The 22942-nt window shown below is 32.3% G+C and overlaps 1 protein-coding gene across 1 annotated transcript; it reads left to right on the top strand.

Moving 5' to 3' along the window:
• The first annotated feature begins 4056 nt into the window (after positions 1-4056).
• On the top strand, positions 4057-13959 carry LOC134275288 (angiopoietin-4-like). Its single transcript, XM_062757563.1, has 4 exons — positions 4057-4199; positions 8464-8594; positions 10528-10624; positions 13737-13959. The coding sequence occupies exons 1-4, from the start codon at positions 4115-4117 to the stop codon at positions 13937-13939; spliced, it is 516 nt and encodes a 171-aa protein (XP_062613547.1). The 5' UTR covers positions 4057-4114; the 3' UTR covers positions 13940-13959.
• The last annotated feature ends 8983 nt before the right edge of the window (positions 13960-22942 follow it).

Below are 22942 nucleotides of genomic sequence, written 5' to 3' on the forward strand. Positions count from 1 at the left end.
CTTGGAGTATGAATTAGCAATATCTCTATCTTGAATTTTCTCTAAACATAACGAATATTGAAGGTAATATTGTCACCTAGCTAATACTTAAAAAAGGTACAATAAACGTCTATTGACCAACATAATTAAAAAAAAAAAGCTTAATTTGGTTTCCAATTTGCAATAAATTGTGAATTATCCAACAATACATCATCATGACCATGTACATGTTGGATGAACATCAGTAACCACATCCCAACTTTGCAGGGACATAGCATCCGCAGGGGGGAGGGGGGCACTTTGTTCCCCAACATTACCTTGACTATAGTAAATTGAAAGGATGGTGACCCCCACCCACCCCCCCACCCCCCACTTTATAACATAATAAAAAAATATCAAGGATCGTACAGAAAAAAATTGGAAGTGAGAGTAAGTTGGCTTCGAGAAGTTGGTCTTTCCCCCCCCCCCCCCCCCCCCCCCACCCACCCATCGAACGTCACGAAATAGGATTTTCGAGTTCGGGGAACTTTTAATTTTTGTTTGTTTGTTTTTTTTTTGCTTGTCAACTTTTCAGGTGAAAAAAAAATCTCTGGTTGGCCCCCCATTTTCAAAAACGATGCGTACGTGCCTGCATGGTTTGGTGATACACGCCGTTACTTTAGTTGGCTAACTATAATAAATATCTCGCGATTTAATATCTAACTGTCAACATTTAGGCCTACACAAATTCTCATACTCAGCAAAATACACCTAGCAAATAAACTTACCATTTAAAAAAATCACATACCCTTGAACATGACTGTACTCTGTACATAGCGTCCTTCCCTGGAAATACCCGGATGACCATAGCACGACTCGAAACAGAAATGTCATGCGTTTCATGGTGAAGAAAAAATAAATATTTTTACCAGTTTTCAAAAATATGTAAAATCGTGTTCCTAAGCTTAAAGACACCATAAATGAATGCATGAATTAGCAGATTTATTTTTATATATGGGAAATAAGAAAAATAAAGAGACTTTTTAGTGGTGTCCTTAAAGCATAAATTTATTTACCTAAAAATATATATGCTGAAAATTGGATGCTATTTATCTACCTTTTCCATACTTAAAAAATTTAAATGTAATTAAATTTTGTAAGATCATGTCAATCTTTATTTGAAGTTTACAACTAATGCTTACTGGATCATTCTGTAATTTAGGTATTCAAGCTTAAACATTAAGGGGACCAATTTGGTGTCCCCTCAATATCCGTGTCCCCCTAATGTATATATATGTGGATGAGTGGTCTCCTTTATACATAAAACCTCCATATATATATATATATATATATATATATATATATATATATATATATATATAGTAACATTTACAATTAAACTCGTTTAGTACGAACAACACGGATATAGCGAATTCAAGAATATAGTGAAGTTTTTCTGGGTCCCCGGTAAAATTCTTAACAATTTAAATCTTTGTAAAATTTTACGGTTATAACGAACTTGATATAATGAATTTACAGATATAGCGAACTGATTTTGAGTCCCGTTGAGGTTAAATTTAATAAAATGTATACCTTTTGAAACGAACTTTGAAAATTTATTTTAAAAATTGATAAATTGAACTGACTTTATTCCCTTTTAGCATTTGTATAAAAAATTTTTAGTTAATAATAAAACCTTAGTTTTCGAAGATATGTTTTGTAATATTTGCTTCCCAAAGATATTTGGTAGTAATACGAGGGTTGATCCAAAAGTAATGTCACAACGTTGATAAAATTGCTATAAATCGACGTAAAGCAACAAAATTATACATGATGGAAGCTTTATTTATTTCAAATCAGACCTGAAAAATTCAAAGAAATATGATAAATACTTTTCAAAATATCGGATTTTAGACAATGCGCGTTTATAGTAGTCGCCGCACCTCAATATAACGTCATATGACGGATACGCAGCGTCATACTTTTAAGCGTTTCCCCTTCCTTTCATTTAAAATATTCATGATTCGCAAACACTTTCACCAATTCCACTTTCTTTAAGCATTCTTGGTACCATTATACACGCACTCTTTTCATAAGTACATGTAAGCCCTCTGTCAAAATTTTGTACAGTAGCTTAAAACAAACTTAAAAATCCACATGTCACTCTATACGTCTCTCTTTTTCGACAACGTCAGACACCATTGAACGCTTCCGTCCTATCTCCTATCTTTCGGTCTACTTGCCCTCTGCTAATCATTCAGTGACTAATCACCAGCCCAAAATTGCTGAAACCATCTATTAAAATGTCTCTTATTTACATTCTTTATTCTGTAAGTCTAATTGATTAACGAAAATGTCGCTACTGATGATTCCGATATTTTGAAACAAAAATGCATTACAACTCGTCGAGCCTTTTTAACCCTTTCGGCAATCCCTTTGTTCAATTCAACAGAGTAAAACAACAATGTTTATGATCACAAATACCAATGCAGTAAAATTTAATTTTTAATTTAACACTAAAAAATGACGAGAATTGTGTCTTTTAAAAAAATGGGAGATTAGTTGCTTTTTTATAATCTCTTTAACGTGTTTGTTTTTTTAATTCTAAGAAAAAATACACTGTACAACGCGACGTTCCTTTGTGACGCGGCGACACCCCCTATGCTCTATGTTTTAAACATCTATAAAATAAATTCAAATGCACATTATTAATTAAAAATTTCTGTGTTAATTAGATTTATATTTGTGCATCTTTTGGTATATTGTATTTGATAATATGACGCCAAATATAAAAGATATGGACACTGTGACATTACTTTTGGATCAACCCTCGTACTTGCATATTGCGAATTCGCTTTAATGGTTATACGAATTCGTTAAATGGATATAACGAATTAGGATATTGCGAATTAAATTCACAGGTCCCAGGGACTTCTCTATAACCGAGTTTAACTGTATGTACAGTTTGATATCAACATCGTTCCAAATACAATACAGATCTATTTCTCAAAGATTTTTAAAACAATAAAATATGTTTTGCTTTGTGAAATTTGATTTGCCCATGTGCAGTCTGGAACTTTTGAAATTAATATAGTTTAAGTAATAGCTAAATTTACAAGAAAGCCAAAGACATTACAAATTTGCAATCCAATAAGAACACACGGTCTACATCTGTAAACTATTCATAGACCAATGTATAGGTGTAAATGCTGTCATCACGCAATTAAGGAGTACTGTAAAATCACATATTTTTGGTGGGGTCAAATTTTCGTGGTTCGAGTAAAATCCCTAGGTTCGTGGGGATTTGAATTCGTGGATAAAGAATTGTTGAGTAGTTATGTATGTAACATTTTCATTTCGTGGTGGACATGAACTCGTGGGTCTCGTTATACCTAAAAAAAACCAAACAACGAAAATAAAACCCCGACAAGAATTCGTGATTTCACAATATGAATCTCTTACCGCATTACAACTCACGGTTTAAATAAAATAATCTTTACAGAAGACGCATACCTTTATTCAGTAAAAGTATTTTTCACCATCATTTTATCAGATTTTACGCTTTAGTGACCAAGAATTACTAGATAGAATTAACATTTGTGTAATTCTAAATGTTGTTAGTTTAAACGATGTGCAATAGATTCAACTCTCATCTGACACGCCATACCAGTAAATATGAAAGCAAAATTAATGCTAATTCCGGTATACATAATTCACAATACGCACATAGGCAAGTGAAATTATTTCGATAAAATAGTGATTTTAAGTCCCAATATTCTTAATTTTGAAGATATCTACAAGGAATCTGTATATATATATTTTTATATTTATGTTATAAAGAAAAGCGCTGTGTGATAAAAATTGATTTACGTAAAGTATACTCTGTATTGACTAATAATTATAACCGATTGACGAAACTTTGTTAAAATTGATAAAAAAAAGAACACGGATATTAATACGAGGCATTGTTTTTTGTGTTTAGTTTTCATGCAATATAAATGGCGAATTTGCCTACAAGAATAATTGTAAATAATATTAGTTAATCAAATTAAATTCTGTTTGCACAGATTGCCCTGGTGAACATCCAGACAATCAAAACACCACCGTGTTTGTGAATTCAACCAGAGTCGGTACAGTTTTGAACTATAAGTGTATTATGCCCCCTCACTCGTCTCTTGCCTCTACATGCTTACCTAATGGCACATGGACTTCTCAGTCACATCAATGTATCACAGTTCCAGGTATTTATTTTCTTAAGTTCACCTGATTTATTCAGGTCAAATTATGACTTATCGCTGAATGTCTTTTTTCTTATGTCTGGATGTCTGTTGTGCATTGTTCGTAAATATTATCAGTTTCCTCGATTGAACAGTTCTGTCAATTGTGATACAAAGCATTAACAGGCAAAGAAAAAGACAAATTGTGATTTTCATGGTCCCTGCCCAGGCCTGACTTGAGAAATCGAAACGAAAACATGTCATTCTTGCAATCTTCAAAAACATAGTTCACATCCAGACCATACCAAACAAACAAGAAATGAAGGAAAATCTAGAAAGAGAGAAATAAAAACAACGCAGGGGTGATAAGGAAGCATACAGAATATTCTACCTTGACTAAGTCAGTGATACATTATGACGTCATAGTAGGCGAGATGACGTCAATTTTAGAACACAAGTTTTCGTGATATTGGTATTTAGAGATGTAATTTAACTCTAGAAAAAAAAATAGAAACGTCTAAACATTAACAAGAATAAAATGTTTTTATTTTGTTATGCTGTATCTGTCATTTTTATTAAAATGTACCATTGATGACGTCATATGTGTACATCAAGTAACTTGGGAATAGATTATGTCGTGTAAAGAGAATTTGGCTAAGAACGGCATGTACAAAGATACGTAAAATGGGGTTGAAAAGCAAATACCGTGAATATTATGTGAAATTCATATGGGGTTAAGTAAATAAAACAGGTATGCTAATTTATTTTCATCGAATATATTCTCTTTTGAAGACAGTCAGCTAAAAACGTATCCCGGTCGGCATTTCCTCTGTCATTCCTGACAAAAATAATGCAGCATAAGCTGGATATTTCAAAACATGAAATTTATACAGATCGAAAGTTCGCCTTCTAAAATACTTGGATAGTGCTGCTAGAATCCAGAGTAAAGCATGGTTTTACGAAAAATCTCGGTTCATTTGTATAAAATTCAAAACATAGGGTAAGGTTTCGTGCGAATGTGTGGAATTATTATTTTACTGACAGGACAGTGGGATTCTAGCAGCACTTTCTATGCAAAATAGATGTTTTCAGATTATATTATTTACTCAAAGAATTTATTAAACTCCGGGGTATTGTTGTTCTATTAGCTTTTTTATTAAGGAACATTTCGCTATAAATAGAAGTCACGTGATGCAGTGGTGGTGGTGCACGTCTTTGCGTTAGACACTCTTTTATCTTTATGCAATAGTTAATAATAGTTTACGTTTATCTGTGGTTTGGGTAAATTATCAAACTTTATTTTCTTTAAAAAGTCTTTATTTCCCGAGAAATGATTTATATGCTTCCTTAACATACCTGCGAAATAAGAGCAGATCAGAATAGAAAACCATATTGAAATATGTATCTTATCGGTTAGTCGGAAAAAATAAAATTGATTTTTGAAGATTTTTCCTATATGTTTCAATGTAAATTTTGGATTCCCTTTTGTGCCATCCCCCACACCCCCGGGAGACATTATTTTAAATAGAGATGTCAACGAATATTCAAACATTCATTCGATGAGTTAATATTCGAATATCAATTCATAATTCAAATATTCAATATACAAGCATTAAATGAGAGTAAATCTGGCAGGTTTTATTAGAACTCAAATCAAGTTAATACTCAATACTGGTCAATACAGTTGACCAGCAATAAAATAGTTCTAATAAATGTACGTTTATGAGATACAAGTCTTCTTGCATTCAAACAGTGTCCAATACTTACATATTGTTGTAAGGACACAGTTTAAAAGTGAACACATGGATCCCTTTTTATGTGTATATCATGAAAATCATTATCACAAAATTAATCAACTAAAGGAAATTGAAATTTACAATTTTTTTTTGTAATAAGAGATGTCAATTCCGGATTAATTTTGCCTCATCTCTTGTATGAATGATTAAAAGCACACTTGCTTGAAAATGTCATTTATTGAGTTAATTAACAAATGATTAAAACTACATTACATATTCAGAAAATTATATGACAATTAATTGGCTGGGATTAAAAAATATACAGTTATTGAAAATTGGACTAGTTAAACATACGGACTAGTCACATGACAAAAAATCAGCCCAGCCAATAGTATAATGGTAAAAAAACACTTAAAAAGCGAAAAGGTGGTCACAAACAAGCCAGTGCACCATAAGACCATAAATAATTTTTTTTTTTTACATTTTTCATAAGCAAACAACTTACAAGTAATTGGGTAAAATTGTAAGAATTACCAAAAAGGGTCGAGGATGAGAAGAGATGGTTAATGTAAAATTCCGTGGTTTCTTTTTAAAAGAAAAATGACTAGAGTAAATTAACCATGTGATAGGTATAACTTCATTTGATTGGTCCAAACTAAAAAATTTAGCAATAAATACAAAGGGCATCTGAATGTGATAACACTATAATATTATTGTTCTGTGTATTATAAATTTGTAGGAAGGGTGGGGCCACAATATTCGATCAAAAGTTTAGATAGAAATATATTTGAAAAATATTTAAAAATCTTTTCAAGAATAGCAAAGTTTGGTAATATGTATGCGGAAGCATCCTCGGGAAGTGTAGAATCAAGTTTGTTCAAACATGGCTCCCTCCGAGGATGGAGTCGGACCATAATGGACAAAGTCTTACATTAGAATGTACAAGAAAAATCTTTTTCTCGGGATTTATATGGAAGCATCCTCAAATACTAGTGTAGATTCAAGTTTTCTTTCTAGGGGCAGGACACAACCACAATGGGCGATTAAAATTTACATAGAAATGATTTTTAGAAAATATCTTAAAAATATTCTTCTCAAGAACAGCAAAGCCATCAATGGTCATTCATGTGGAAACATCCTCAGGTAGTGTAAATTTTAGTTTGTTGAAATCGTGACACCCCGAGGCCATAATGGGGGATCAAAGTCTTACATAGGGTAGGAAAATCTTCTCAAAGACAGAAACTTTTTTATTCAAATTATACCCTCCCGGGGATAGGGTGGGTCCACTATGGGATTCAAAAGTTTAACATAGGAAGGTATTGGAAAAAAAACTTCTCATAAATAGAAAAGCTATTTTAGTCAGATTTATATGGAAACATCCTCAGATTGTGTAGATTCAAGTTCAAATGATGATCCCTGGAATTGGAATGAGTCATTATGGGGATATAAGGGAATTTAAAAAAAGTCTTAAGTACAACAAAGCCATTGTTATATTGATATAGTTTAAAATTCAAGCCCCTCCCCTCCTTGTAATGTTTTCAATACTGCGATACTGAATTGATTTGTGTTTTTGCCTAACCAATGTGCTCAGGTGAGCGATTTGGCCCATGGGCCCTTTTTCTGATATCATTTGTCCTTCGCCAGTCCGTTTGTTCTTTCCTCCGTCTTTAAAATTTTCAAATCTCTTCTCAAGAACCATTGGCTAAGTTTAAGAAGGAGGATTTAATTGTTAAAATGAAGGGCCTAACTCCCTGAAAAAAAGACATTATCAAGGAAAGATAGAAATAGGAAGGGTCAATAAAAATTCTTTCTCTTAAGATCCACTGGGCCAAAAAAGCAAAAAATTATGTGGAAGGATGAAGGGAGAAGGATGTGGAGATAACGAACAGCATTCAATCTCAATGTCCATAAAACAATACAAAATAGGAGCAGAGCAATCACGGACCTCCTAAACATCAGAGGTGGGATCATGTGCCATGGAGGAGTGAGCATCCCCTGCTGACCGTTCACACCTGTAATGATCAGGCCATAACGAAAAAATCCGTCTGCAATTCAATGTATAAATAATGGACTATCAATTGGTATGAAAAACGTCAGTCAGCATTTGACTCAATAATAAATTGTATTTACTGACAAGGTCATTGTATCGACCATAGAACTTACGAAATGATGACTTTAAACGAGACTGCTGATATTTTTGTTTCATCAACTTACTTGTCAAAAATTTACCTCTTTTTAGAAATTGTTCACCCGGGGGGTAGAGCGGGGTCACGAAAGGTAATTAGTTTGTTTACCATTAAAATAAAATAAATAGATCAAAAATCTTTTCAGCGAAATATAGATCCTTAATTTTTCAAATCATGACCTGGGGTAGGGCGTGGCCACATTAGGGTGAAAATCTAAAAATCGTTTTAAGAATAGCTGAGCTGTGATTGATCATATTCGTAAAGAAATGTCCTGATGATATAAATTCCAAGAGCTGTCTGCTAAAAATATGTCATGTACATCTGAATCCTAACTATTATAATGTAAACTTGTATTTTTTCAAACAGTGCTGGATTGCTGGAACATTTTACGGAATAAGCCGAGTCTGCAAGGACACGACGGGGTTTATCAACTTAATATTACATCTAAGACAAAGCTTGCGTTCTGTGATATGACAACAGAAGGGGGTGGTTGGACGGTATGTTTAATTAGTCACTAATTCTACTTTCCTGTTACTATAAGGAGATTTGCCTGTTTGTTCTCTAATGTTGTTTATTGCCTGACGTCACGGCGTCAGGCTGTATAAGGATTGATATTTCCAAGGTGCGAAGAGAAGAGGTCACAGTTAGCCAGCAAAATTTTGTGCATGTTGGTTATCACTGGAATTTGTTACCTCCGTTTCAACAAAACATTTAGCAGAAAAAAATAACCGTCTTACTGATACAATATATTGATGTATTTATTTCCTTTAATTTTTTTGCATGCAGCTGTTTATTTCATGCGATTTCATATACGGACATGTCCGTTTGACCTTTTTTCTGCATTTCTGTACTATTGGATGAGTCCATTTGTCTTCGAGGTAAGGGGTGTCACAATCATTTTGCGCCAAATGTCACGTGTATATCTTCGCGCCCTTTTCCTGGATGATTCTACTGCACTGAATGGAAATGAAAACTTCATCTTTTTATCGGAATTTCGAACTTTGGGGAAAAACATATCAATGATATTGTGAAAGCAGTTAGAAGTTACATCAATTAAAGTTTAAGAGGAAAACTGGCCAAATATACATAATATTTCTGATCATATCTCGCCCGGACCCCCCCCCCCCCCCCAGTGTTCAGAGATAAAATTCTTCCTCCTATGAAACACAGGAAATAGACTTAGGAAAAGTGTCCCTCCTATTCCAGGATTGAGGAATACTAGTATAAGGAATCACCGTCAAGTTCGTTGCATGGGTCATTTATGCATAACGGGCTGTTTCCAACAATCGTTCATACTCTGGCATACCCAACAATATAGTTCTTAATTTAAACATATTCTGCATGTTAATCATAACGATTCATTTATTTCTTGCATAGTTATCATATTCTCAGCTGTCTTCCTGGTAGTCTATGCAGTTGAATCTAATTCTAAATTTTAATGTTTAAATCAATATAACCTTTACATATAGGCACGGCTTTCCAGTATACATTAATTTATTAGTTCATTTCCCTTATTTAATTACTACATCTTCTAAAACCATTTATAGAGTTGCGGAATAAGGAGCTGAGTTTACGTCGAGGGTTCGAATCCACTGCAGGACGTGGAGATCGGTCCTTAGGATGAGACCGTTTAAAACCAAGTCCTGAGTCGCAGTAGGTGTTAGCACGAAAAAGATTACATGAAACTGCTCATTGGTCCTGAGTTCGAAGTATTTGTAACACTCCACAGGCGTCCTTATACAACAAACGAAAAACAGATCAAAACCAATTTTTAACACATACAAAATTAACCTTTAAATAAAATCTCACTGTTCCTTTTCCATCAGACACGTAGCAACAGAGGGTGCACGGGGGGAGGAGGCTGTCCCCCAACTTTTTTCCCAACCTTTTACTATATATAGGAAATTTTAATTGAAAGGTTGGACCCCCCCCCAACCCCGTATACAACAGGAAATTTATGAAAGAGAAATGCAGTATTTAATGCTAAAAAAATTGGTACAGAAAGAACTTTACACTGAAAAAAAGTTGGTCACGACCCCCCCCCCCCCCCCCCCCCCCCCCCCGAATTAGGATTTTCAACTTTGGGCTTATTCCTTTTTTTTTTGCAGGTGAGTGAAAAAAATTCTCTAGCTGCCCCTCCCCCCCTTCAAAAACGAGGCTGTCCATTGCTTTCATAAGTAGCAAACAACTTAAAATTAATGCATGATGTTTTGTTCGACGTCTTCATAATTTAATCTTTTGAAATAATTACCCCTCACCCCAATGTAAAAGTTTATATAAATAACTTATCATGATTATAGGTTCTATAGATATTGATTGCATTAGTCAGGCAAGCTTTTTTGAAAAGCTATTACTTGTCATTGTAAAGTTTTCTTACTGAAACCTACTTTACGTAAAAAAAGATCTAAGAGATAACCTTCAATGTTTCAGGCTATACAAAGAAGACAAGACGGTTCTACAGATTTTTACAGGACGTGGTCAGAATATAAACAAGGATTTGGAGATCCTTCTAAAAATTACTGGATTGGTAAGTTTAGTTTATGTAACATTTACATTATACATTTTAAAATACCTATGTCTACCTAAATGAAGTGACGGAATACTTAGTATATACAAAGATTTGGGCATCCCTCCAAAAAGTACTGGATTGGTAAGATTTGTTTATGAAACATTTAAATTATAAGGTTTTCAAAGATATATAAAATCACAACGTCGGTGTCAGCTTTGATAAAGATGAACATTATAATCAATTTTTTTTCTATTCAAAACAACAGTAATCTATACCGTTTTAAACATGTTAAACAATCATAAAAGAACAACGTGTAAAAAACCACTTGGTCTACTATCTAAAAAATATACGTATAAGAGACTCTGAACTTCCTTTGGATATTATAAAGCCTACAACTGTCTCTGAAATACTGCCCTGGAAATTAATAAATCCAAGTGTCGACAAATCTTTAACTGAATTCAAGAAGTCAGAAACGAATTCCCTTGTTTTTAAACAAAGATTGGCCGAAATAAAACATTCTATGGGTTCTACAGTCGAAATCTATACAGATGGTTCAAAAGATAAAGATACAGTTGCGTCAGCTGCATTAATTGATAATAGTATATTCTCAACATGGCTTCCAAATGAAGCAACAGTTTTTACTGCGGAAGCAAAAGCCATACAACTTGCATTTGAATACATAAAACCTTCTAGTGACAACATATTTACTATATTTTCAGACTCCCTTTTTTGCTTACAATCCATTAATCAAAGTACTGAAAGCACTCGTGGGAGTTGAACATGGTGTAAAATAAAATCTTTGATCGGGAGGTTAAGTGAGAGAACAATATTATTATTTCAAATAGACAGACAACTGTTTCAGATTTTTTGAGTTGCAACAGTTTTGAGAAAGACATTCAGAGACATTGAATAGCAAAACAATGCATGGGCCATAATGCTTGCCTGCCTACACTAGTCCTTTTTTATACCCCCTGCTTGAAAAGCGGGAGCTCGAGGGTATTTATAAATAGGGATTTCCGTCCATCTGTTTGTTACGCTTTAGGTATACCCATCTCTTATCCGCAACTCCTCTTACACCACTGAACGTAATTTTCATAGAATCTTTATTACATATTGCCATTGTGCTTCTTCTATTACTTTTTCATCCTTCACATATTTTGGGTTTCCCATTGCAAAACATGGACACTGCCGTTATATTCATATAAGAGGCAGTTGATCATTTATATAATTCACTGCTCACAGTTACAAATTTGTAATATATTTTTCCTTTGCACTTTTACCATGTGTTATGAAAATTTCAATTTCGCAGGAATAATACCAATGTTGATAAAATGTGGATTTTAACACAGCATCCTTTTAAGAGCTAACAGGTTTGTTATATAAAACTTCTCTGTGAATATAAATGTATTTCAATTACACAAACATTATACATGGAGTTTGTCAGAACTTAATCTTTTTTAATATTGTGAAAAAAATGCAATACCAAGTTAAAAACAAATATATATTGACCAAACATAAAAAAAAAACAACAGTGGTATATGTGAGAGTTTGTGTGCGTACAAATTATCTGGTATGCAAATGAGGTTTTCCTTTTATTAAAAAATATAAACTTCATTTTATTGTTTTTAATCGCGATTTTACGAAAACATCGGTGTCCAGTTTTGGTTTTAACATTTGCAAAAGAGTACTAGTTTTACCGCTTTTGGCAGGTGACACTGCTGATTTAGTAATGAATACGCATGTTTCCTAAAGTTTTTATGCATTAATGAATTCATTTAAACCAAGAAAATATTCATGAAAAGTTTGAATAAATTGCTAAAAATCCGGGACCGTCGGGCGTCGAGAAGACTAGATTTATCGCTTGCCGTCAGTATGTAGAGTTGTCGTTCGTATCTCTTTCATTGTAGGACGCTACACTAAAAATGAGTTTCATTACAAAAACTTTCGAGGTTATTTGTAATTTATTTTTACTTTGAACGAAATCTAATATTCAAAATAAGATTACTTTATTATTACATTTACTTATATTATGAAAATTTGATAAATTCAGGAGAAAATGACATGAACTATTTGTGGCGGATGTTTATGCATGTTTTCTGTTGAATATCGTAGGAGTAAATCAGCCGACACAGTAGCCTCGCTTTCAGCTCTATATAATCAACACAAATTACTGCGCATGTTAAATACGTGATGCCCATGGGAGATTGAACATAGTTCAACTCCCAAAAATCAGAATCTTGATCATTCTTATATTTAAGATATATTAATTAGTATTATCACTTCACCCAACAGGGTAAAACAGTTAACTTTGTTGGATTCCGAGCCGTGTCGGCATCACTGGAATCACAAAGGCCACAATGCAGCAAAAACTGCACTTTAACATGAAATTACTTTATTCAAAATTCCTTAAACCGATTTGAAATATCTTGTTAAAATCAATGTTGATTCTCTTTGCGAATTTGATTGGAATTTTTGTGATCAAAGTAAGCTTTATGCGATTGAAAACAAAGTCAACCAGGTTTTTTTTTAACCAGTTTATTGATATCTTTTTGGTTGTTATTTAACAACATAGAGATCAATTCAACATATTATTACAACATATATACATACATGCGTGAGCAGAACATATAACACATATACAGAGTATGTTTATAATAACGTATTTCCATATAAAAATTGTTTTTATGGATAAAAAATGCACTGTTTGACAAAAATGAAAATGCAGTTTGGAATTTTAATGGTCATTTATTAATAATTAAAAAAATTTTTTTTAGCAAGCTTCATAAATTACGTAAATAAAAAAACAGTCCTGTGTATACTTTCATTTATTAGCATTCCTGACACAAAGGTAAAAAAGCGCGAAGTTATATAACACATATTAAAAATTTGCAAGCACACAATGCCCGTTGTGATTATCAGTCAGCCTGAATCACATACACATACTCGTAAACAAAATAGCTAGACTATATATTTAGCTAGACCCGGAATCTATATTGCCGCGCTGTAAATAAAACACAAAAACAATTACAACATGTACAAGTTTACGATACACTTTTTCGAAAGCTTATGAGAAACAACGGGGGTCTTAATGCTATGACATGATATAAGAGTTAAGATATTTATTTCAAAGGGAATGACGCAATCTATGAGCTGACAAGGAACAAAGACCAGGAACTCCGGGTTGAGCTACAAAGATTTAATGGCGCTAAAGCATACGCTCAGTTTTCCACATTTTATATCGAGGATGAAGGTAGTAAATACAACCTCAGTGTGTCAGGGTATAATGGAACAGCGGGTAAGTCTATTTATATCATATATAATATTTGTTCATGAAATAATTATACAAGACAAATATTTTGATACAATGCTTATTCTGAACGATTTTCATTTTAATGAATAGGAACCACAAAATATAACATCTGTATGAACTGGCTGTTTTAGAAAATACATGTAATTGCTGAATAGCAAAGAAATTCATTGAAGCTTTAAGCCAGTTTTACACATTTTTTTTTTTTACCGAACAAAGCTGGATAATTAATCCTATCCTTTAAAATAATCAGTAAGTATGGGTTTTAAACAGCATTTAATGAAAATTGTTTCTACAAAGCTGACATTATACATAATTTTCCATTTTTTTCCCAATGATTTTTCTGGGGAAGACTCAATGCATTATCTTAGCAAAATCCAAGTTTTTAGGGGGCTCTCTACGACATCACTCCACAGCGTACTTCTGTTGAAAGTGTGTAATTCTGCTGAAACGCCATTTTGGTCCCAAATAAATTGATTCAAATTCACATAACACCGATAAATCACCGAGCATAATACAACATTTGATTTTGTGGATGGAATGTACATTATATCTTCTCGAGGTGAAGAGAGTACCCTTTACGTATCCATTCTTTAAACACGAATTGTTTGTCAATTAATTTAATTTCTACTTCTGCGTTATTTAATTATTAAAAAAATATTTACAAACTTATTAGAATGAATATGAATTTTTGTAAAGAAAAAATGACATAAAAACATGCCTTGTCCATATATGCTTATTCATCCTTACGTGTCAAATCGCCATAAACTCTTTTTTTCCAAAAAAAAAAAAATACTAGCATATACTTTCCAGCAAAATATATCCCCCCTAAAATGCAAAGGACAAGATAGGGTAACAGCCAAATTTTTTATATAAAAATCAGAACACTGATAAAACTGTGAAAGTTTGTAGTTAAGAAGTTAAAATGATGCTAACTTTAAGACAAGCACTAATTTTGATTCAAAGCCTACATGGAAACCACTAGAGGGTTCAGAAATAGGACATTTTCCCGAATTTCCTCAATTCTGGTGGATTTTCATCATATTTTGGGTACATTTCTCTTCGGAAAACATAGAGCACACACTTGCCTATCTGAGATTTTTACACATATACAGCATCTGATATCAGTGTATACAATATATAAATTTGGTAGATAGGCAAGCGTGTGCTCTATGTTTTCCGAAAGAAAATGTGCTGTAAAATTAGTGAAAATTTGCATAAAATTTGACATTTCGAAAATTGACCTATTTCCTGACCTCACTGTGACCTCTGTATATTCTTAATCTTAAAACCAGTACTCATTTTGTGGCAGGGGTGAAAACAGGTTTTCATGGATAAACTGTTGGATCATTCTGAAAGACACCCAAAATCGGGGGCCAAATACTGGTCTTACCCTATCTTGTCCTTTGATAAGATAAGGCATATGTATCATCGTTTCATCGACTAGAAGATACTCTGTTCACGATTTGTATACACCCGAATATGGTTAAACTCGGTGAAATTTAAACTCTTCATGAAATTATCAAAAACGTTTCGACAGTAAGTGGAATTTTGTATGACTCAAACGTTTGATCAACATTGATTATCAACTGTTTGTATTGAAAACGTGCAGCTTTGAAACGAAGAGTGAATTTGGTTATAGGAATTTCTTTTACCAGCTACCAATTTTTTATCTGATCATTTTATTTATAAATTATTTATCTGATCATTTTATTCAAAACTCTACAAGAACAACTAGAACAATTAGGTCCAGCAAATTGAATTTTTTGGTCCACAGAATTGTTGAATCGGAGTCAGATTCTTTCTATTATAATGGTATCAAGTAGTGGAATTCACTTCCAGATGAGATAAAATCCATTAAAAACAAAGCTCTTTAAAAAATAAATAAATAAATAAAAAAAACCACACCTTTTATTCAAAATGAGGTCAATATCCAAAAATGAGTTTTTATACTATAAGCGTCTTATAATACATTTATTGTCTTATTTATTTATGTTTTATTTATTCTTATTTATATCAAAGCATTAGTGCTGAATAGTTTACTGTTACAATCTATGAGGACCCCAAATTGGTTTTTAGAGAAAAAAATCATTAATTAAAATTTATGCCCAATTGAAACATATATTTTGGAAGATTACCTTGCATGTGTGATGACAAATATTCTTTAGTGAGTGATATTTCTAAGAATAGATATTTTCTTCAATTATCTCTGCTGGGGGCAAAATCTTCCTCTCGTGTATCTTCATTCGGACATTTTCTTTACCGTACTTCTAATGTAAAATGTATTCCCTAATATTCACAATTCAAATATTTATAGAGATGCAAATTTTTTGGAGCTTTCAACATCAAAATGATATATTTGGACAAGTTTTTCCGTAATTATTTCCATTATAAATCTATAAACATAAAGGACTTTATACGGTAATGACCAATATTTGCCCTCCCCCCACCCAAACAAACTTTGACGGAGAAATTTAAAATTATTTCTTTAAACAGGATATAGGGTATATCTGCAGACTTTGATGCATTGAATATTTTCAAAAAAAATGACTTCATATCTTTGAAATGACGTCAGGAAAATGACATGAATTGAAAATTGCCATGATTTCTACAGAAAAGGATATATATTACTTAGATAATTTTAGTAAAAGTCACCAAGCGCAGGTCTGCTCAAGCTCAAAATTTTGATATAATGTGTAGAATGATACAATGTAATATCGATGAAATATTTAAATATTGTTCTTGAGCAGATCTGCGTTTCATAAATTCCATTGCTAAAATTGTTAAAATTTTGTCAATTTTGTCCTATTTCTGAAAAAATACAAAATCCGACAAGTTTATGACGACAAACAAAAAAAAAGCCAATAATCTACTTTGAAGCTGTAATATACTTTGTTATTTCATATTTTTTATACAATTTATACAATTCAGTAGATGTCAAGAAATTTTCAAAAAATGACTTTTGAGAGGGCAAAAATATGCAATATACTGCAAATAGTTCTTTTCGATTTTTTAATGCTGATATATGCAGAACTTTTAATTTTTTAAAGCTACATAGAAATATATGGTAACGTGTTTAGGTACATGTACCGCTGCTTTGCAATTATTAATTAATTAATTTAAACTAAATTCAATGAAAAAATGCAGTTTTCTACCTTGAACCATTAAAATTGTGAGCTAGAGGGTGGAAAATGCCTGAAAGTAAAGTTTTATGGTCTATTCCATATGTATTTCATCATATTTTTTCTGCATTTTTAATAAACAGCATTATAATTCGATTTATTTGCAACTAAGATGCTTCGATGGTTTGAATTTACTGCAATTTTTATAATTGTGATCAAACAAAGGTCTATTTCACGTATTATTTATTCATATGATATTATAATTGATATTGATTCGTAATTTAAATCATCTCACCAAAAGACAGTCAGCAAGAAGTGTAAAAAGCGTTGAAAAATAATCTATATATGTGTGTTTCATAACTGAAATCAGTAAATACGCGTATTTCCTAAGCAGAATAGGAATTTCAGGTATTTCCTAAAGAAATGCATGAAATTCCTGATTACACATATTTACTGTACAGTGATATGTTTTGTCCAAATATCTAGCAGAGTGTTACTAGTTAAAGTTATAGTACATATCATTCTTGTTTATGATGTCATTTCCCTCTGTTTTATTGATAAGCAATGGACTGTGTTAGCAATACTCTGTTTTAGGTGACAGTTTGTATTATCACAATGGATGTAAATTTAGCACTAAGGATCAAGACAATGACGTAGATAAATATAGACACTGTGCTACAGAATGGCACGGAGGCTGGTGGTACAACAATTGCCACAAAGCACACCTGAACGGACTGTACGCACAGACTGCCATTCAAAATAATTGGACACATGTTGTATGGGATGCCTTTATATATGGAGAAGCGCTGCAAAAGACTGGAATGATGATCAGACACAAAAACTAGAGTTGACGTTGGTTAAGTCCTGTCATTTCTAGGATGATTTTGATATTTACTTTTATTAAACAGATAGTATTAGCAACTTTATGTCATTTACTATTCTCAGTACATTACATTTATTTATACTCCTTTTCTAATAATAGACAGCTAGATATTATGATCTTTCTCAGAACTTTATCTTTAATATTTGTTTATTTTTCAAATATTTGACATCTTATACAGTTTGTTCCTAAATATTAAAGCTAATATAATGTATATATAATGTATATATTGAAGAATTTTATCTTTTTATAAAGTCAAATCATATTTATAGTTAACCGCTTTATTTTTCAATTGTCTTTATTGTATTCAGAATAAAAGTTCTTAAGATATTCAGCAAAATCTTTTCAACATTCCATGAAATAATACAAAGATCGGAGTAGGTTTTCAATATGATATATAAACCCGAATAATAAACTTGAACAAGAACAAGAAGGCAACAATTAATGTGAAAAATTGCAAAAATATGGACATCAGGTAAAATGAAAAAAAAAACATGCTTGAACAGTTAAAATACTACTCTAGGAAAAGTGTCCTTGTGTATTAGAGATTCCATGTTTGTGCTTGGAGTGCTTTATTTTTTCAAAGCCTGGGGGCAGCAACTCTAACTGTAGACCAAATTTAAGAGGATAGCTTTTGAAAGCTATCAGATGATATGTAAAGGACTGGAGGTACTTAACTTATACTTATGATAGAGACATAGCAGAGTAATAGTATTTCCTGCAAAGAAGACTATCACTTTAAAAGTACTTTACCAGACATCTTTATGATGTCTTTTCATAAGTTTAATATTTGTTTTACAAAGCATAGTAGTACATGTACATGGGAACCATTTTTCCAGGTATCTTTATTTAGTTCGTTTCCTTTTTAAAAAGAGCATTTCCTAAAGTATATGTGATGTTCGAAAAAAAGCTGGGGGGGGCGCCCCCTGCCCCCTCCCTGTTGCTACAAGTCTGCAAGAAAATACTAATCCTGCTTTTGAGGGATATTTCCAAGTATTGCTGTAGAACGGGATGTTTTCTATCATCGTTTAAACTGAAATACTAATCAACAACTATAGAGCAGACGCTCTTACATGCACCACTACACTATGAATTTAAGACATTGATCTATGTAAATTCTATTTTATGTCTAAAAACATTTATTATTATGAAAGCTATCCACAGTAAATACAAATATTTAATTTTCAAGGTAGGCCCGGACTTTCAGAATTTTCTGTCAAACTGATAATTTTTTTTAAATTGAATACCTTAAATAAGTCTTAAACTAACTTAAACAACCTTAAAAGACATATCTTTGCAGGTTAATTTTCATACAACACGTCTCAGAGCACATACCTCTAAAAACTCATCAGCCAAAATTGAACATAAAGAAATGTGAATTCATGTTTTATTTAGTTATGCACCAAATCATATCAAATTTATGTTAAAACTTATGAAAATCAAAAATATCCATTTGCCAAGAGAATATTTTAAATCTTTACTGCAAAACATAAACAAATAGACGTTGAATCTGTCCATGTCTTTCAGGAAAAACATCTCAAAATATCTTTAGTTTTTTTTTTATAATTCTCATTAAAACTATTGAGATTTATATCTAAAGTTAACAGAAACACATACTTTATTGTGGTTGAACAGAAAATTTTAAACAAAACAGTCTTTTGAAGATGTATACCCCCATTTTTGAAAATAGATCTCAATTCAGTTTATATTACTGAAATGAAAATAAAAAATCTTTAGGTATATAAAAGCAATAAAGAATTTTGCGTCTGTGTATATACCAAATGACATATAGATCCTATAGACATAGTGCAAAGTGTTAATTTTCATAAATAATGTACATTGAATATTTTGAAAACACAATAACACAAAAAAAAAAAAACAAACAAAAAACTATGTACTTGCTAAATAATTTTCAATCGCCAAAAAAGGTTTTATTTCAATAGAAGGTTGATAATTAATAAGAATTTTATATTGATGTGTAAAATTAAAACCGGATCCGTAAAAGTATAGGCCTTCCTTAAGGACAGATGATACAAACAAAAAATGGATGCCTGGATTGGAATATATTTTTTGACCTAAGTTTATTGCAAATGATGCAAATAATAAATTTCAGGAATATGAAGAATCACAGGTTGTAAACCTGTGATGTTCAAAAGTCTACCCGTCGCCTGCGTGGCGCAGTGGTTAGAGCGTCTGCTCTAGATTCGCGAAGTAAGAGTCAATCCTTAAATTACGTCGCGGGTTCGAATCCCACTGTGGGACGTGGAGACCGGTCCTTCGGATTAGACCGTATAAACCGAGGTCCCGTGTTGCAGTAGGTGTTAGCACGAAAAAGATCCCTCCCTGCTCCATGGCCCTGAGTGCCGAGCATTGGACAAAATTTGCATCCTTCCACCGGCAAATGGAGGCGTCTCCATATGAGTGAAAAATTCTCGAGAGGGACGTTAAACAATATAGAATCAATAAATCAATCAATCAAAAGAATATCTTCTGAAACAATCCTTATTATTCTTTACAAATATTTTTTCGCTTCAATTCCAATTTTGTACTACTTTGAATAAAAAATTAAAAACTACGAGGTGAAACCTATTTTTATTCATATAAACATGAACCAAGTTGTTAGTTTCAAAATTTTTGACAAAAGTTTGTTTGTTTGTCATCTGTCCTCAAATTAAAAAAAAAATGAAGTAAAATCCACAAATAAAAAAAACACGTCAGTACCTGTATATTGATTTTTTTTCTTCTTATGAGGGTTCTCCAGTAGAGTCGTGGACAAAGTGTTTATTTCAGAATATAATAGTCACAATAAGCTGAAGTTATCAGCGAATGTTTTATTTTATTTCGGGCTTTATGAAATTTTATTTCTTGACCAACCCGTATTTATATCCCAAAAGATGTTACCTTATTTCTTAGATATAGACTGGTCCTACTGCGTAAGATAAAAAAGACCTCGAGCTTCATTACAGAAATCATCTGTATTATTTCGAAATAAATTTATTAAATTAAAAGACTGTGGAAGGATTATCCCATTTTTAATCCTCCATCTATTGTGACGTCTTTTTGAAAATTTACCGAGTATTTGAAATGAGAAAGCGGTAAACCCAACACACGAAAAATTGCGACGTTTGATTACCTTACGGTGCATCGGAGAGCACTTTAGTGTGGTTATGATTTAGTTATGGCGCCCTTAGAGACTTTTAATGAACATAAAAGAAAAAAGGAAATATCACCAGATCTTTAGAATAAAATTTTTTGATTGAGTCCTCGGGTAGAACAAAACATACTGACAAATATCTATATTTGTAATAGCCGAAGACGCCGTTACTGTAGACCGTAGGTTATTAGTTACATAGTCTTTTAGTGACAGGGTACGGGATGATACCTGGTTAGTAAATTTTATACCTGGCGAGGCGGAGCCGAGTCATGTATGAAAGCTAATAAATTTTGTCCATAAGGTACTAATAAATCTTCATAAAGTCCCATCTGTGTGCAATTTGGTTTCTTGTCTGCTTATGCAGGAATTAAGGAGACTCAAGCATATGCACTAATGATTTCCTTAATTTACATGGAATATATCCAACTTTTTTCCAAAAAGAAACGTGACACTACTTTAGACTCTTTGACGTTATCATCCGTGCATTATTTACAGGTATATATGCATAAATCCATTTGAAATTTGCTATTGTTTATTGACGACAAATGTACTAAAAATGAAAATTTTAGAACACAGTGATGATTCGTTTTCAAACTAGACAATTTGTCCACGATTTTACCGGACAGTCTTCGTTAACAAACAAACGTATGTATCCTACTCTCAGGCGACTATGTTAGCATAATTCAATGTGCATTATACTGGGTTTCTATCTTATTGCTCCTATATGTTTGAAAAGGAATTCCTATAGAGACAAATGTTAATAAATACAAGAGGCCCATAGAGCCTGATAGGTTACAGGAATATCATGCACATCTTTCCAACAATTTACGTTGGTTCGTGTTTTAAATCAAAGGCTTGAAATATACAACATTGGAAGATTCAACAATGCTAATTATAGCTTTGCAATGAGCATGCTTAATGTTGTTACTTTATACTCAGATGTAGATCAGAAAAACAAAGAAAGAAGTGCATTTTAACTATATCATTATTAGTGCCCCTCTCTACAGGAACCACTGACCCTGATGTCACATATCACATATATCTTTAAAAGGCAAATTAGCTCATCAGAGATGGTTGTTTAATATCAAAAACGTAGATTCCATTGCATATACATTTATCTTAGATTATGTACCCAAACCACCGGTAACCCCTGTCTCAGGGGTCATGAAATTCATTAGTTTGGAAGAGGCACTTTCATCATCAGAAATATGTACTAAGATCATTGGCATAATACAAAGAAATAAAAGAAAATATTTTCAAACCTAAGAATAAACGTATTTCACTATATACTAGTTATCATGAGAGCCCCGCCTGAAAAACAGCACCACTATCGAAGGTGCCATCAAATTCACAATTTTGAATTTTGAAAAAAAGGTATCTATGAATTAACTGGATAATCTTCGTAAATATTTCATAAATTACAAAAAAAAAAAAATTTCAAGACAGTCTATTTCTTAAAAATTACATGCATAAACGCAGCTTTAAAATCGGACTTTTCTTTTCAAATTTCCCTAACAGTATCATATCTTATTTACAAAAAAAGTTTGAATGCATGCTTCACTTAAATACAAATGTCATATAAAGATTATAAATATATCGCATTTTTAATTATTTATCATATCCTTTCTCGTTCAAAGAGAGCATTAAAATAATCATTCGAACCAAATTTTACATAAAAGTATCACAAACAATATACAATTTGTACATAACAAAAGATCCTTATATAATGCCTTTCAAATGGTGCATATATTTCAAATTGTCTTCACAATTTCGTCCAAACATTTATGCCTGGATAATTTGTTTGAACTCATCGCTGTATGGGCTATATGGAATGTCTTTTGTTGGGATTTTTCTCCTCATTATATATTTAATC

This window comes from Saccostrea cucullata, unplaced genomic scaffold (genome assembly GCF_032062105.1).
Source record: "Saccostrea cucullata isolate Sc308-1 unplaced genomic scaffold, CSIRO_AGI_Scuc_v1 ctg7763, whole genome shotgun sequence".
Lineage (NCBI taxonomy): Eukaryota > Metazoa > Mollusca > Bivalvia > Ostreida > Ostreidae > Saccostrea > Saccostrea cuccullata.

Excerpts from the sequence above, each read along its gene's own strand:
- LOC134275288 (XM_062757563.1), top strand. The coding sequence starts at position 4,115 with ATGCCCCCTCACTCGTCTCTTGCCTCTACATGCTTACCTAATGGCACA. Across the intron at positions 8,595-10,527 it reads CAGAAGGGGGTGGTTGGACG|GCTATACAAAGAAGACAAGA; the intron begins GTATGTTTAATT and ends TCAATGTTTCAG. Across the intron at positions 10,625-13,736 it reads TTCTAAAAATTACTGGATTG|GGAATGACGCAATCTATGAG; the intron begins GTAAGTTTAGTT and ends TTTATTTCAAAG.